Here is a 17,564-nt window from a genome sequence, read left to right as displayed (position 1 = left end):
AGATCCAAACTGAATTGAAGTCTAGAAGTAGGGGGTCTAAATATTTCTTCAATATTATCAAGGCGAAGAATAAAAGGGAATTCATTGAGAACATTCTCATTAATGGTGGAAATTCTTCGGACCAGATATAATGCAGTCAGCCTTCTTTGAGTATTACTCTCAGCTTTTCTCATCTGAGATGTCTAATGCTAATTATGAGGCACTTGACAAGTGTCTTCAACTGATTCCCAGAAAAGTTTTAGAAGAAGACAATAGCAGATTAAATAATCCTGTTTCTCTAGAAGAAGTTAAATGGGCTATTAACTCATGAAAAATCACCAAGATGTGATGGTCTTCTTGTTGAATTCTACAAAACCAATATAGATTGGATATCCAATAATTTGTTGGCACTCTATGAAGACTCATTCATTAGAGGATCCTTGGGTAGAAGCATTCATAAAGGCCTGATCAAATTGATTCCAAAAAATGGTGACAGCGCTGAAATCAAGAACTGGCGGCCAATAACATTATTGAATATCTCTTATAAGATTATTGCGAAGTTGCTAGCTGAAAGAATTGAGAACTTGCTCAATAGGTTTATTTCAGTTACACAAACAGGTTTGATTAAGGGCAGGTATATATTGGAAAATTTAATAACAAGTCGGGAAGCAATGCTTTAGGCTAAGAAGAGCAATCAGAATGTGGCTGTGGTCTTACTTGATTTTGAAAAAGCCTATGATGGAATTGAATGGCCTTTTGTTATTGGAATGTTGCAAGCTTTTGGGCTTCTTGAATACTTTTGCAGATGGATAAAGGTGTTGTTTAAGGATTCTTCCACTGTCATAGATGTGAATGGCAATCTTACTAGCCCTATTTTGTCATGTCCCCTATTTAGCTCTATCTAGCAATCACATGAGAGTTAGCCTATTATGGAATCTTGTAGGCTAGCAGTGGTGATCAGGGACTCGGTCAGGGTTTTCAATGTCTGGATTTGGTATTACAAGTAGTAGTAGATCAGTTAAGAGCAATTCCTTGATTTTAGGAGGCAATTCCTTGATTGTAAGAGGACATTCCTACCTTTTAGGAGGTGATGACGTTTTCAGAGTTAAGGTTCTATGAGATCACCCCCTAGTCTCAATTTTAGGAGATTCAAGTGTGTTCCCTATTTTTTAGGAGTATTTCTAGATTTGAGGGTGAGACTACCAATTGGCCCAGGTTGTCTGGCATCAATCACAGGCAGGTGACAAACTCAGTTTCATGTTTTAGAGGTGTTTGGGTTGTTCCTTGGCTACTTGGGAAACATTTTGATATATTTAAATATTCTCCTAAGTTAGCATTTTAATAATTTAAATAAGGCTAAGTGTTTAGCCATTTTGGAGTAATAAGGAGTTTTCTGGCTCCATTTGGATCGATTTGCCTATGTGTAAAAGCTCGTTGGAAAGAGCTCAGTCTCTACTATTTGATTATCACTTGTCGGGACTTATTTGATGCTTGGAGCTATTTATCATTAATAAAGTAACAATTTCCTTCTATTTGGACGCCTTTATTGAGGAAATAATGTTATATTATAAAGTTCAAACGAAATCCACTTTAGGGTTCTTTTAGGGTTCGGTTTCCTTGGAGAGGGGATATAAGGAGATGGTAACCTAAAGGTGGGTATCTTTCATCATTTTGTCAACCCATTTGGATGCCATTGCTTTGGAATAGCATTCCTCACCTAGGATGCAAACCCTAGTGCTGAGAGAAAATTTGTTGGGATGTAGCCCTCAACAAGATCAAATTCGAAGGTTTTCATGCATACAATTTGATCAAGGTAGAGGATCAATTTCTAGTATTGCAGTCACTTTGCAAGCAGTGGATTTTTAGGGAAGGCGGCAACTTTGGTTCAACCTAGCGTTTTCTTATAGCAGCTCACATGAGGAATTGTGGGGTGTTTATTTGCAGCAGACTGGATTTGTTTTATTGCAGCAGCTTGGGCTTTATCATTTGAACTTGTTTAGCTGTAGTTGGTTCCCATCTTTAGCTGGTAGCAACCTTGTTTGAAGTACATCTGTATTGGTACTATTCTAAAATAAATCAGACTCTGCTAGTACGGTTCTAAAATCATTTCCAAATTAGTATGTATTGTTGCATATGATTTCTATCACTTCTATTTTATCAATTATTGTTATTTATTCGTTGTAATACCTTTATTCTAAAAAAGACAAAAAAAACAACATTCTTCTGCAACTTTTGTCTAGCTTTATAAGATCAACTTGTGCAAAGAGCTTTGTCATCTCATCACCTCTACTTTGCTTCTACTTGGTTGATGACTAATCAACAAATGGATAAAATTGAAAAAAAATTGAGAGACTTTCTGTGGTCTGATGGGATGGGGAACAAAAAATGACATTGTGTGAATTGGCAGTGGTGCTATAAACCCAAACAGTGTGGTGGATTGGGTTTGAAGGACTTAAAAAATCATGCTATTGCCCCTGCTTCTAAGTGGATTCTTAAGGCCATATATGGTAATGAACCTTGGAAAGTTCTAATTATAAATAACATTCAATGTTCTATCATCTCCAAAGGAAAAAGTTGGATGAACATTCCATTCTGTGATATACTATCAAGTGATTTTAAAATCAAGGATTTTGGTTCAAATGTTTTTGCTACCCTGTGGAAGGCTTGGACCCATTCACGGATATTCTTACCAGTTAAAAAGGTGGTTGATTCTTCTCCATCGTATGTTGTCTCAGATAGATCAATTTGGTGGGGATTGTATTTAAATGGAAAACCTTTGGCACTTACACAGAGTTATTCAGCAAAAATTAGAATGTGTTGGGTGTGTCTTTAATCAATGATTTAATGATTGACAACCGGATGGGTACTTGGAATGAAATTAGAGTTAGATATGGTGTCACACAAACTCAGAAGAAAACCTATACACTAATTTGCAAGGCACTTGGTACATGTAATTTCTCAAAGGCTATTGATTCTGGCAGTTTTTTCAAACAATTGATGTAGAGTGATGTAACAATGATTAGTGAAGTAATAGTAAAACAGTTATATAATATGCTTGTGTCTGATCTAGAAATCTTTCAAAGAGTGATCCAAGGGTGGGGATTGTGTTCCCCCTTTTCTGAATGGTCTTTCTTTTTTCAGTACTTTTGGCAGTGAAAAGTGGAACCCAAAATATTATGTTTTAGATGGCTTTCATTACTAAAAAAAATTGCTTTAGGAAATAATTTGGAGTCTTTAGGTCTCATTCCTAGCCATTGCAAAGTCTGTGATGCAATTGAGTCTTTTGAACATCCTTTTTTTCACTGTGATTTTGCTATCATGATCTGGTCAATTTTTTGGGGTAATCCTATTGTATGGAATTCAAAACTAGGTCTTTCTTGGAGTGAAATTTTAGCTAGATATGTTTAAGTTTTTGATTCTAGGCTTAACTCTTTTTAGTCTGTTCTTACATGTGAGATTTTATGGTTCCTTTGGAAAGCGAGAAATGAACAGGTATTTCAGCAAAAGGATAGAGGACTTTGTTACATTCCAATTTTTGACCCAATTTAAAATGTCCATATAGAAGTTGAGGTTTCACGTGAAGTCAGTTGATAGTTGAAATTTGTTATAATTACATGAAATGGTAAGATGGTTAATCGTTATAATTTCATATAAAGATGACATGCTAGTTAACCATTATGATGATATTTTAAAGCTATTGCAGATGGTTATTTATCATGAATTCATAGGAATTAAAAAGGTTGTTAGTCGTTACGATCATTTATGAATAATAACTTGTTATGGTAATATAGTTTAACCATGGAGAATTTCCTTGTAGGGAGCACGTCAAAGGGGTGAAAGCTTTGTCAAAAAAGAATTGGGCACAGGGGCATCACCATCACTGAGCAAATAGATATGAATCTTGAATCACTATGGTTAAGGACCTAGCGACTTGTATAACAGAATACAATCATCGAACATGCATGAGCTATTGGATAATCTTTAAAACATTTTAACCTTTTAACTTAATCAAAGTACATACCTTTAATGGTTTTATGATTGACATGCTCATCACTTCAATATAATACATATATATGTACATGCACATAGATATAAAAATAAGGTGACACCATAGTATTAATTTATACAAACTTTTATCTATGTATATCTAAATATGAGTGCACCTGAAGAAGATATGGAGATAAATAATCTTCCAAGTGATACACGTATTTAGATGTGCATAACTTAGTAGGTACAACCGTCGATCAATATTAAATATGATGCCATCATAATAATATATATATGTGCAAATATATATATATATATAACTTTATAAATTATTATTTTTGAATAAGTAACCTTCCAGTTCTCTTCCATATTTATTTACTTCCTTATAAGAAGCGAGAATGTACACTTGGCATTTTGATTGGTGATTCAAGAAGACAATTCTTCTTCTTTTTATAACTGCAAGAGTCACAGCTTCTTGGAAGCCATTATTATTTTCGAATGCCTTCCTTTATATACAAGTCAAGAGAGCAAAAAAAGGGGAGGTTCTGCATTACTACCTCTACTTCATTTCTTCCGCATCATATTCTATTTACTACATTCTGCTTGAGGACAGTCCAAGTCATAGTCCTACCTGATTGAGCTCTACATAGAGAGACATATTTCAAAGAGATGTCTGTACGGAAATCAAGACGAGCTTCATACGTAATTTGATCAGGTTACATGGTCAATTTCTCAATTTTCATTGTTGTTGTATGCATTAAAATTGCAGAAGTAATTCGGTGCCTCATTGTTGACTGAATATTGATTAGTATATTCAATGAACCCATCTATTCCTGATTTAGACTGAACGAAATGTATTTGTTTTGTCAAGACGCCTCTTGTCTTCAGTCGGATTTTCATGTTCAATCTATTTCCTTGTAAGGTCATAAGAAGAAGTTCTCAGGTCATAAGAATTGCTTTATGACAGTAAAGAAAAATATATTATTCTTTTCTCCAACTGAAGTTCAGCATAGTGGAATTACTCTAAGATTTAACACCTAGGACTCACCCAGCTCGATGGCCAAGATAGAGGGTGAATAGGTGAAAGAAAATCTGCAAGAACAAGAAACCAGAATCGGAAGAGATTCATTGAATTGAAATATTAAATAGCTCATGCATGTCCAATTCATTCTTTGTTGTCAAGACGAGTGGTGTGATTAGGTACCAGGATGCTCAATGACTGACAAGGTGTTCCATGTCTAATCCAAGTAGGGAGGGTCTTTCTAGTTAGAGAAAGTGTGGGGATGAGTTTAAGGTCCGTAGTTGGGAGGTTAAGCCCCTAACAATGTTTCCGCTCTCCACAAGATGTCAGGACATGCATCAAACAAAGATAAATTAAGCATTCAAACATTTTTTGATAACAAACATTTTTACTTTTGTGATGTTTATTCAAGTAAGTAGATAAAATGGATTTGATATATATCATTGTACTGGGATGGGTGACCTCCCGGGAAGTCCCGGTGCTTCACCCCTGTGAGCATCACCTAGATCCAATGAGTGCTAAGTGTTCCATTTATTCTCATGAGAGATGGATTCATGTTGAATCACTACTCATGAAACATGGGTCATCGAGTTTGACTCAAAATCACACAGTTAAATCCTGATATTCACATCACAATTTGACTATCTGTGGAAATCATGTCCTACTTATCAATTGATGAGCTTAAGGGGCTTTCTAATGAATGGTTCATAAGGCACAACACTTGGTGAAGGTTTTGCAAATGGGTTTGCAAGCTTTGGGTTTAACTGTGGAGGAAACTCCGTAGTTAAGCGTGCTTAGGCTGGAGTAGTACTGGGATGGGTGACCTCCCGAGAAGTCCCGGTGCTTCACCCCTGTGAGCATCACCTAGATCCAATGAGTGCTAAGTGTTCCATTTATTCTCATGAGAGATGGATTCATGTTGAATCACTACTCATGAAACATGGGTCATCGAGTTTGACTCAAAATCACACAGTTAAATCCTGATACTCACATCACAATTTGACTAGCTGTGGAAATCATGTCCTACTTATCAATTGATGAGCTTAAGGGGCTTTCTAATGAATGGTTCATAAGGCACAACACTTGGTGAAGGTTTTGCAAATGGGGTTGCAAGCTTTGGGTTTAACTGTGGAGGAAACTCCGTAGTTAAGCGCGCTCAGGCTGGAGTAGTACTGGGATGGGTGACCTCCCGGGAAGTCCCGGTGCTTCACCCCTGTGAGCATCACCTAGATCCAATGAGTGCTAAGTGTTCCATTTATTCTCATGAGAGATGGATTCATGTTGAATCACTACTCATGAAACATGGGTCATCGAGTTTGACTCAAAATCACACAGTTAAATCCTGATATTCACATCACAATTTGACTAGTTGTGGAAATCATGTCCTACTTATCAATTGATGAGCTTAAGGGGCTTTCTAATGAATGGTTCATAAGGCACAACACTTGGTGAAGGTTTTGCAAATGGGGTTGCAAGCTTTGGGTTTAACTGTGGAGGAAACTCCGTAGTTAAGCGCGCTCAGGCTGGAGTAGTACTGGGATGGGTGACCTCCCAGGAAGTCTCGGTGCTTCACCCCTGTGAGCATCACCTAGATCCAATGAGTGCTAAGTGTTCCATTTATTCTCATGAGAGATGGATTCATGTTGAATCACTACTCATGAAACATGGGTCATCGAGTTTGACTCAAAATCACACAGTTAAATCCTGATATTCACATCACAATTTGACTAGCTGTGGAAATCATGTCCTACTTATCAATTGATGAGCTTAAGGGGCTTTCTAATGAATGGTTCATAAGGCACAACACTTGGTGAAGGTTTTGCAAATGGGGTTGCAAGCTTTGGGTTTAACTGTGGAGGAAACTCCGTAGTTAAGCGCGCTCAGGCTGGAGTAGTACTGGGATGGGTGACCTCCCGGGAAGTCCCGGTGCTTCACCCCTGTGAGCATCACCTAGATCCAATGAGTGCTAAGTGTTCCATTTATTCTCATGAGAGATGGATTCATGTTGAATCACTACTCATGAAACATGGGTCGTCGAGTTTGACTCAAAATCACACAGTTAAATCCTGATATTCACATCACAATTTGACTAGCTGTGGAAATCATGTCCTACTTATCAATTGATGAGCTTAAGGGGCTTTCTAATGAATGGTTCATAAGGCACAACACTTGGTGAAGGTTTTACAAATGGGGTTGCAAGCTTTGGGTTTAACTGTGGAGGAAACTCCGTAGTTAAGCGCGCTCAGGCTGGAGTAGTACTGGGATGGGTGACCTCCCAGGAAGTCCCGGTGCTTCACCCCTGTGAGCATCACCTAGATCCAATGAGTGCTAAGTGTTCCATTTATTCTCATGAGAGATGGATTCATGTTGAATCACTACTCATGAAACATGGGTCATCGAGTTTGACTCAAAATCACACAGTTAAATCCTGATATTCACATCACAATTTGACTAGCTGTGGAAATCATGTCCTACTTATCAATTGATGAGCTTAAGGGGCTTTCTAATGAATGGTTCATAAGGCACAACACTTGGTGAAGGTTTTGCAAATGGGGTTGCAAGCTTTGGGTTTAACTGTGGAGGAAACTCCGTAGTTAAGCGCGCTCAGGCTGGAGTAGTACTGGGATGGGTGACCTCCCGGGAAGTCCCGGTGCTTCACCCCTGTGAGCATCACCTAGATCCAATGAGTGCTAAGTGTTCCATTTATTCTCATGAGAGATGGATTCATGTTGAATCACTACTCATGAAACATGGGTCATCGAGTTTGACTCAAAATCACACAGTTAAATCCTGATACTCACATCACAATTTGACTAGCTGTGGAAATCATGTCCTACTTATCAATTGATGAGCTTAAGGGGCTTTCTAATGAATGGTTCATAAGGCACAACACTTGGTGAAGGTTTTGCAAATGGGGTTGCAAGCTTTGGGTTTAACTGTGGAGGAAACTCCGTAGTTAAGCGCGCTCAGGCTGGAGTAGTACTGGGATGGGTGACCTCCCGGGAAGTCCCGGTGCTTCACCCCTGTGAGCATCACCTAGATCCAATGAGTGCTAAGTGTTCCATTTATTCTCATGAGAGATGGATTCATGTTGAATCACTACTCATGAAACATGGGTCATCGAGTTTGACTCAAAATCACACAGTTAAATCCTGATATTCACATCACAATTTGACTAACTGTGGAAATCATGTCCTACTTATCAATTGATGAGCTTAAGGGGCTTTCTAATGAATGGTTCATAAGGCACAACACTTGGTGAAGGTTTTGCAAATGGGGTTGCAAGCTTTGGGTTTAACTGTGGAGGAAACAGTGGTATGTGATGCCCTAAATGATCCAATGGTAATTGATGCCCTAATTGATACAATGGTATGTGATGCCCTAAATGATCCAGTGGTATTTGATGCCATAGATGACATATTGGTATTTGTTATTACAATAAAGTAGTATAGTTATTTGTTCCTTAAAAGGTATTTTATGGAGTAACCTGGGTTTTTGCAAAAGCATCCCTAGACAATTTTTTGTTTTGAATTCTACAGTATGTAGATTTTAAATTCCTTGATAAATTCATTGATGGTATCTTCAATTGTTACTTATGAGATTTCCATTTAAGTGATTGTAACCGTTAATCACATGAGCATGAGCATAACTGATATAACTATTTTTCTATGAATATGAAGTAATAACTGTATTTCTTTTATATGTTTGTTGCTAGTTAAGACATGGGAAAAGTGGTTGTTACAGACTTACTAAGTTTACTCATAAACTCACACATTTTTCCATTATATCTCAAGTGTCACTTTCTTTGGAAATTTCTAGTTCAATTTATGATACCAGTCAAGGATGGCATGCTAGTTCATAAAGATGAGATCAAGGCTTTCCAATATCTTGATCAGTTGAAAGATATGATGAACCCGAATGATATTAAGAAAATTTAAAGAATGATGGAGGATCTGCACATTTCTACTAGTACCCAGTAGCCTATTCCAAGTGTTACTAATGGTGAAGAGACTAAGCTGACTAATGATTATGTTTTAGCAAGATGGAATGATGAACAGTTTGATGCAGCTTTCTTGCAAGCACTGGATTCTAATAATGGATGGGGTCTGACTACAAATGAATGGCATGCTTTGAATTTGATAATCAGCCTTAAGTAAGTTTTTTGATAAACATTGTAAATCTGAATTCGTTTAGCTACTTTTGCAGGTGGATTAAATGGGTTGACTACTCTGTAAGTCATGTACAGTATTGATCTTGTAGATTTAAAGTATATTACTCTGGAAGTTTTTTTTTTTCTCTATGCTAAACAATTCATGATGAACCTATTGTAATCAGTTTTTATACTATTCTAATCGAAAAGATATATATATATATATATATATATATATAAAAGATTTTAATTATGATAATGAATAGACATATCCCTTCATGGGAGATGTCTATTCTCTCAGCCTCTTATAAATATAAGGGGAGGCTGCAGTTGGAAAACACATACCACATCCATGCAGTGCTTAGTACATTTGCAGTGATCCCGAAAATTAACAGCAATGGAGGTGGTAATTGATAATGTAGTGCCAATGATAACTAATAATGTGACAGCATGTGTCAGTTGGTAGCTCCAAGACAAATATAGTACACCTTTTTGGGAACCTTGTGCAACAGATGTCCTTGAACTTTTAGAACATAGGAAAAGGAAGATCACGGAATACATCTACAATCACTCTTATGTCCTTCGCTTGATAAGAGAACACACCCAAGGGAAGGAGATGGTAAGAGGGGAAATCATAAGGTTTGCAACAATTTTCTTAACCTTGTAAAGTATTCTTCTTTAACGACTTTAGAGAAAATCTTTGTAAGTCAAGCATGGATAGACTTGAGTTACTCAAAATGATAGAGAGAGTGTTGCATTCACTGTCTTCGAAAACCAATTTGCATAAAGAGCTATAGAGATTGTGACGGCGACTTGAAAACTTGAATATTAATTTTTTTTTATTCAAATCTTTCATTATTAATTTGTAACTTTAATGATTAATCTTTTTGTACTTATCAATTGTAGGTGTCAAAGCCCTTGGCTAGAGATATCCACTTGGTAAATGGGGATCAAACCCCAATAGTGTATCTTTATGAGACCATAGATAGGGCCAAGGAGGCTATCAAAAATTACTTAAAGGGGGCAACCTCAAATTTGACCTCATATGGGAAATTATGATAGTAGGTGGAACCATAGTTCAAAATATCTCAAATATATCTGTGATAAGTCTACTTATCACAATATTTTTGGGCTCCAAATAAGTAACGTCAACTTATCTCGGATAAGTCATCACAAGGAAGTTTCAAAATGTCGCAGAGAGCTACGTAAAATTTCGGCAATATTTCTCTATTTTATCGCAATAAATAGCGAACTTATCACTCGATGTCTTGAAAAAGGGAAAAACACATTTTTTTATTGGGAAAACATATGTGGAGGTGAGAGAAAAGGTAAAAGAGGACAAAGAAGGTTCCATCTGGATTGGAAAAACATATTATAAGTTCCCAATATTTTCCAGAGAAGTTTTTGACTTATCTCTAATATTTTTTCGATCTTTTTTTGGCCCTCAATGATAAGTTGTTGATAACAATATTTTGAACTATGGGTGTAAAAATCAGCCCCACCAATCCATTCATGCAACAAGGTACTTCCTCAACCCTCATTTTCACCTCGCACCATCCTTCTTGGATCCTAAAGGAGAGGTCATAGAGGGCCTCACTAAATGCATGCAGATGATAATGACTGATAAAGTGAAAGACCTCATTTGTTCTTCTCACTAGAAAGCAAGGGGCAAGTTATTCTCTTTAAACATGGCCAAGAGAGGAAGAAACACTCAAACCCCACAAGATAATTGGAATTTTGGAGTCTTTCGCATGCATGATAAGTAGATAAGAATTAAAATATGTTTTCACCTTGCTTTCGAAATCTTCAATATTTTATTTTGTAGATGTCTCGTAGAAAAATTGAGGTAGGAATGTCCCAAATTTGTAAAGACTTGCCCTTTGAATTTTATGCCAACCTTGTTGTCCATCAATTCAAGAGCACAATTGGGTCTTGTTCGAATCCATCCATGCAAAGAAAAGAAACAAGTTAGCACAAAAATGCCTTGATGACATTGTTTTTGTGCAATATAACCTTTGGTTGCACAAAAGGAAGGTAGAGGAAACATTAGTTGGTCTACTTGATTCAAATGAGATAGATCCTTACAGTGATTAAACATCACAAGACTAGCCTCCATTGTTTACAGAGGATGAGATCTATGATTTAGAGAGGTGGGCTATAGAAGAACAGGTGGATTCGTGATGGGATTGGATGACATTGAGGAGGATGAGGAGGTTGAGGATGATGAGGAGTCATTACCATTGCCAACACCTTCTAACATCTAAGATAGAAATCGAGTCACAGCCAATTGTACAGAGGGCGGAAGCATAGCCACAACGGACTCCTAGAACTAGACCTCCTGCCCCTTCCATAGTTTTTACTAAAGCTTCTAGGAAGGGCAAGAGGAAAATGTAGACTATTCTAATGTGGTATTTACTTATAATTTAACAAAGACAATTTGCTATTTTAATTTTGATTCAAACTAGCAAACTACAAACCATTAACATTCCACATGAGGATGCCATTACCCAATTTACATTTAAATAAATCTAGACTTAGCTTCTTTTTTTTGTTTACTTCTTCACTACTCATTAAATGCATCTCATCATTGAATTTTGCAAAAAAAATCATTTCTAATTAAATTCAAGCAATTTTTTTAGTTATCGAGTTTTTCAACAAGAAGTTGCCAACTTTCTTTTGGCCTCGGCAAGAAGTTGTCGAGAACAAGTTTTACAACTATATGCCTAATATTAATGATGTGATAGAGGTGGTCAAAGCTTTCAAACACACATTACCAAACCTAGTGACCAATCTTTGAAGATGAAAGAAAATTTTGAAACATGATTTTGAATTTTTGTCAGTGTAAGGAAAAATAAGGCAAAGCTTCAAGTTGCCACGTTTTTACTGATATGGCAGATTTTTGGATAAGGAATTTTCTCCTAGATGCTTCATTTTTTGTCTTCACATATTCTCTAAGTCATGCACAAGCCAAAGATCAGTTTAAGTACAGTTAAAACAGATTTGGGCAAGTCCAAGAACTTGCTAGTTGAACTAAACTTCATTCCGTAATTTTAGGGCATGATTTGAAGTCAAATGGGACTCTTTTTGTGTTAAAAAATAATGCAACACATTGTTGAAGCTTGAATCAATATAAAATAATTTAGAGTTGATTCGAAGTAGTTTATTTGTTGTTTTTATTTTGTCACGCCCAAAACTAGTTAGGGGATTTCTGATTTTGAGTTTGAAGTTCCTATTTGAACTTGATTTTGTGATGTAATAAGGGTTGAAATTTCTTCATTTGAACTTCGAATACAAATGGGCATGTTCAATGTGCAAATTTGCAGACTTTGCAAATTTTCATAAAATTTAAAATTCAAAAGCCATGTGTGTTTGTGGGATTTTCTCAATTGATTTTACCAATTGGTGTTAGCTATTGAATACAAGTTTGGTTTGGTGGATAAATTGGTTGGATCAATCTAAGAAGTCTTTTGAAGGGAAAATTCATCTTGCATATGTGCATGGATGGTATAGCTTGCTATGTGATGAATTTTGAGAAATTATAATTGGTTATTTCCAATGATATTGCATTGTATTATTAAGAATTGTCGATGTCTGATTTGTAATTTCATGGTTAGATGTGGTCTATTTGAACCTTCCTTTTGCAAATTCAGTATTTGAGTGGTTGATGTCCTTAGTTTCTATTTGCTTATTTGTTTCCTTTAGATTCTGGCAACCCACTTCTTTTGGATTTTCTTGATAATCTGGAATTAGTCTAGTAATTAGATTGGTATTTTATCCCACGAAATCTAAAAAACTCAGTCTCAGACTATAGACAGGATTCCATTAAAATTTGTTTCGAGCTATCTTTAGTTGAACAAGCAAAGGCCTACTCTATGAACTTTTACATTATCTTTTGAGACCTATCCCACATGGCTGTGACCCAACCTCACAGAACCTTAGAAGTGAATCATCTAGCTCTTTCAAGAGAGGGATCCCAATCTTAGAATTCCTACCATTGTCTCATACTAATAACACAGTCAACAAGGAAGATATTGAAAATCAAGTAGAGATGGTGATGCATAAAAAGATGTAAGAGAGTTTTCTATTGTTGGATCTTTGGTCAATCTTCCCATGGAGTGCCCAAAATTAGGATCTTGATCAATTTAGCGGTTAAGACAAAACTTATGATGTAATAAGTGGGTGGATGGTGCATAAGACAAGTTACTTTAAGAGTATGTTGACTGTTGTGGTGAGATGTAAGATTCTCCATGAAGATTTGGATGCCTAGTTTTGGTTGTGTAGTATTGGCCATTGTTTTAGCATACCATTCATGGTATCTTGTATTCATCTAGCCCATATCTTGATGCCTTGAAATGGTAGCATTACTCGGTTGTTTTGCTCTTTTTTAGAACACCATTGTACTGTAAGAGTTAAGGGATAAATTGATGGATTGTAGTTTATTTATTATTAAGCTAGCTTGGGTCTTTCTTGATGTGAATATTTTTCCACAAGGATCTTTCCATGTAAATTTTCATGTTATTTACAGTTTATATATATTTTATGGTTGATTTCCATTTCCATTTATGATCTATCATTTGCCATTAAATTTCGTTGCGTTAAAATCAACATATATCAATGCATAGTTACAATTTGTTTCAGCAATTGAAATCTTGAATCATAATTTAATTTTGAACATTCTCTCTAAAAGCACAAATGGTGCAGTTCAATTTATTTTTCATAGCTGCTCACTCCATTAATTTAAATCCTATATCCACTATTTGTCAACGATTTTTTGCCCCAATAAAACGAAAAATTACCAAGATACATATTTGTGAACATGTATCTTAATATTATAAATTAATGGAAAGGTCTATTCATCAAAAATTACCAAGATAAATATTTGAAGCTTGACATTTAAACTCATTCAATACATTCATTTAAGCCCAAACATCTTCGTGTTTTTTATAATTTCCAAACCGAAGATATTTTTCATATTTATAATGTTGCTTGGAAAGCTCGGTCAAACGTTGATTCTTAGTTTGCAATGTATCCAGTTGAAGAAACTTTTAAACTGTAAATTTACCCTAATACAGTGAAAATTAATGATAAGATTGCATTGAATTCACGGAAAATTGTACCTACCGATGGCCCACTGCAACATGTGATCGAGAGAAGAGAAAGAATTTTCCACTGCACGCTTCTGCTCCTTCATTTCCATTTCCTTCTCCAGAGCTTCCACATCTTTGGCGGTTGCCCAAGCAAATCCCCCAATAAACGACTTATTATAATTGTAAGCACACACCAAATTGCAAAACGTTGATAAGCTAACAAGAAATGCAACCATTTTCGTCATTCTGATCGTAAATTTTCCTAAACTGAGCGTAATCATTTGCTCTGTTACCAAGGCCAGTAGTCTTACACATGAGAATGTATCCGTTTTATATCGTGTCAGCGCCGTCGGTCGAAACTTCGAGATGAGTGACAACTCGGATTGCCATTTTCCTGCCTACTATTTCATCTATGCATTTCAGTTTGAAAAGAAAAGTAACAAAATAAGTGTGGCGATTTTTTAATTAGTTCAGACTAAATTTTCTAAGGTTTATATATATATATATATATTTCAAATGAATACTATTCGTGTGATTAATTGTATTCTACATATTGTTTATAATTTTATAGTATAAGTATCTACTAATGAGAAGCAAGAATGAAGCTTCAAAGGAGGAATATGGAATTATACTTGTTTACTATTAATTAGAAAACTATTGCTCAATTAATTCAAATGTACAATAAAACCAACTTCTAGATTATCTACAACTACTTTGATAACTATTTTCTTGCATTCTATATCATTTATGTTTTTTCAGTTTAAAACTAAAAATTACTAGCCTTTAAAAAAATGATAACTAAATGAATACACTATAATGTACCTTATTTAAATATTATAAAATTAAATGTGACAATCTTTTATTAGCTAAAATAGATTGACTAACTTTTCTAATGTTTATATTTATTAAAATATATAAATTTCTTTATCTATTATTCAAATTGAAAACAATACTCTACAATGAACATTACTTCTTTAAAAGTCAAAGCACTCATCAATGAGAAAAAAGAATTAAAATAGATTGACTAGATTTCCTAATGTTTTTGTTTTTGTTTGCATTTGAATCTACGTTGATTTACCTGTTTCTTTTTACAATGCAGGATTTTTTATTATAATTATTTTTAAAAAACATACAATTGTAATTGTCAAACAGTAAAAAAAGTTAAATGTACAGTTTTAATTATCTATCTTTTGAATTGAATAATTATGGTGGAATAAATTATATATGAAAAAGTAGTAGTCAAGGGAATGGAACTAGAGAAGGAGAAACAAGGAAAAATACATGTTTACTATGGTCTAGAGAACTAATGCACAACTAACTCTAATATACATAAAACTAACCCAAACATGAAAAGTTTGACCAATGAGAAAGTCCTAAAGGATACAATAGGCAAAATATAAAAACTATTGCAATTTAGACTTGAAAAGCATTTGAGCTAAACTTGCACAAAAGGCATCTTTATCATGGAGATACATACATTGATATTATGTTTCTTACAATTGCTTCATCATTCTTCTAAACTTGCACAAAAGGCATCTTTATCATGGAGATACATACATTGATATTATGTTTCTTACAATTGTTTCATCATTCTTCCATTGTAAACAAAGGGAAACAACATATAACATAATATCAGAATAAAACTTCAAAATTTTCATTTCCATATGCAAAACATGATGATAAAATATGGTTCAACATATACTTTTCCAAATGTAAAATAAAATAGATTGTCTCAAACTATCAACAATAATATCATTACCTAGTCCATGACCCGATTATAAAGATTTTTTTCCAACTCAAAGCATGATTAAATATTACAATAAATTGAAAGTTTATGGTCATCCATTCGATTTTAGACACAAAATATCCCCAAAATATTTCTCAAACTTTCGTTTTTCTTGCAAAAGGGACACTTATGAGGCACAACTTTCAAACATTTTAGCTCATCACCTAGTGGAAGTTTAAAATGAAGAACTTTCTAGTCAAGACATTGAGCATTAGGTCCATCTTTTGACTTCCAAATTTGGGCACTTAACTTTCTCCGTTTTCTTTCTTGAAATTTGCAACTCTATTTCATTTCATTAAGCCTTGAATTTTGTATCATTTTTAGAAAAAAGTTTGAGATAGATTTTTTTTAATGGACAACAATAGAATTGGCAAATGTCTAACCATTTCCAATCTTTTAAATGGTTTCATTTGAAAGGATTACAAATATGCATAAGTAGTTCAATGCGCACTATTGTTCTACCAAAGATCACAAACCTCTTATAACTATTATTTAAACAAAATGTTGCTTCTATGTTGTCAATCATCCCAATCAAGAGATTAGAAGTCTCAAATATCCCCAAATAACCTATTTTGAAATGGTAGTAAGTATGTCTACGAAAAGTGACAAGTAGTGGCTACCCATGATACTACACCAACCTATTGGAGCAGATGGAAGAAGTTTCAAAAATTGAATCCATCTTGCAAAGAGGATTTTCTCTTACTTAATAATTAGCAACATTATTGTCATCTTTCGAGATAATAATTCCTTGGATAATATTATATAATAAATAAAATTAGTGAATACTCATATAATAATTAACAAATAGTAACGTGATAATCTTTATATATTAATGAAATAATATGTTAATTATAGTTGGTCAAGTTATTAATGCTTTTTTTATTGGTAAAAGGCTTAGAGCCATATATATTATACATCAAAATAAATTACAAGGTGTTTTGCCCCATTCAAGTGTGGGCACTAGGGAGAAAAGAACAGGGAAGAAAATCCCTAATATAGTCTGGGACATTTTCTATCTTGAATGCATATGGTGCATTTGCCTTTGTTTTTAACAAAAGGTCTTTAAGAGGGAATGCCCTCCCTTACATTTTGATTTTGCATATGAATTTCTTTACATCACTGCTTTCCTTACATGATTAAGGAAGATTTATGGATGCTTCTTAGTATTTTGAGCTTTTGGAAGGTCTGCCTTCCTTTTGCACATTGAAATTTATACATTTAATGGTACTCTTTATTTGGGTGATTGAGTTATTAATACTTATGATTGTATAGTCAATAATAATAAATATAAACAATAATAGGCAAAAGCCTACAACATAATTGTAAATTGAGACCTTTTTCATCTCAAAAGTCTTGGGTTCGAATCTACTTGAGCTTTTAAATGCGATTAAATTAATACTTCCCTTTATATTGGTGCCTTGAAATGATTATGGAAGCGGTCAAATATGTATTAAGTGATATGGTGGAAATTGTGATTTTGCATGTTAGAAAGAAAGGAACAAAGTGACAATTGGGCGAGAATGTAGGAGTTGGCATGCGTAATAAAGAGGTAAC

At 34.7% G+C, this 17,564-nt stretch overlaps 1 protein-coding gene across 2 annotated transcripts in view; it reads right to left on the bottom strand.

Annotated features, from left to right (window-relative positions):
* The window catches only part of LOC149540374 (hsp70 nucleotide exchange factor FES1-like), a 157,079-nt gene extending 142,378 nt beyond the window's left edge, over positions 1 to 14,701 (bottom strand). Inside the window, exon 1 of one of the 2 annotated variants that reach the window (XM_089801469.1) lies at positions 14,259 to 14,701. In XM_089801469.1, coding sequence (XP_089657595.1) covers positions 14,259 to 14,505 — 247 coding nt within the window. In that variant the 5' untranslated portion in view covers positions 14,506 to 14,701. The remainder of the gene's footprint in view (positions 1 to 14,258) is intronic. The other variant, XM_089801468.1, reaches the window with a different exon arrangement.
* Positions 14,702 to 17,564: the final 2,863 nt, after the last annotated feature.

Source organism: Cupressus sempervirens, chromosome 9 (assembly GCF_028749045.1).
Source record: "Cupressus sempervirens isolate cs-2001-9-10 chromosome 9, ASM2874904v1, whole genome shotgun sequence".
NCBI lineage: Eukaryota > Viridiplantae > Streptophyta > Pinopsida > Cupressales > Cupressaceae > Cupressus > Cupressus sempervirens.
The sequence above is the reverse complement of the archived record's forward strand: the minus strand, read 5'-3'. Positions and strand labels throughout refer to the sequence as shown.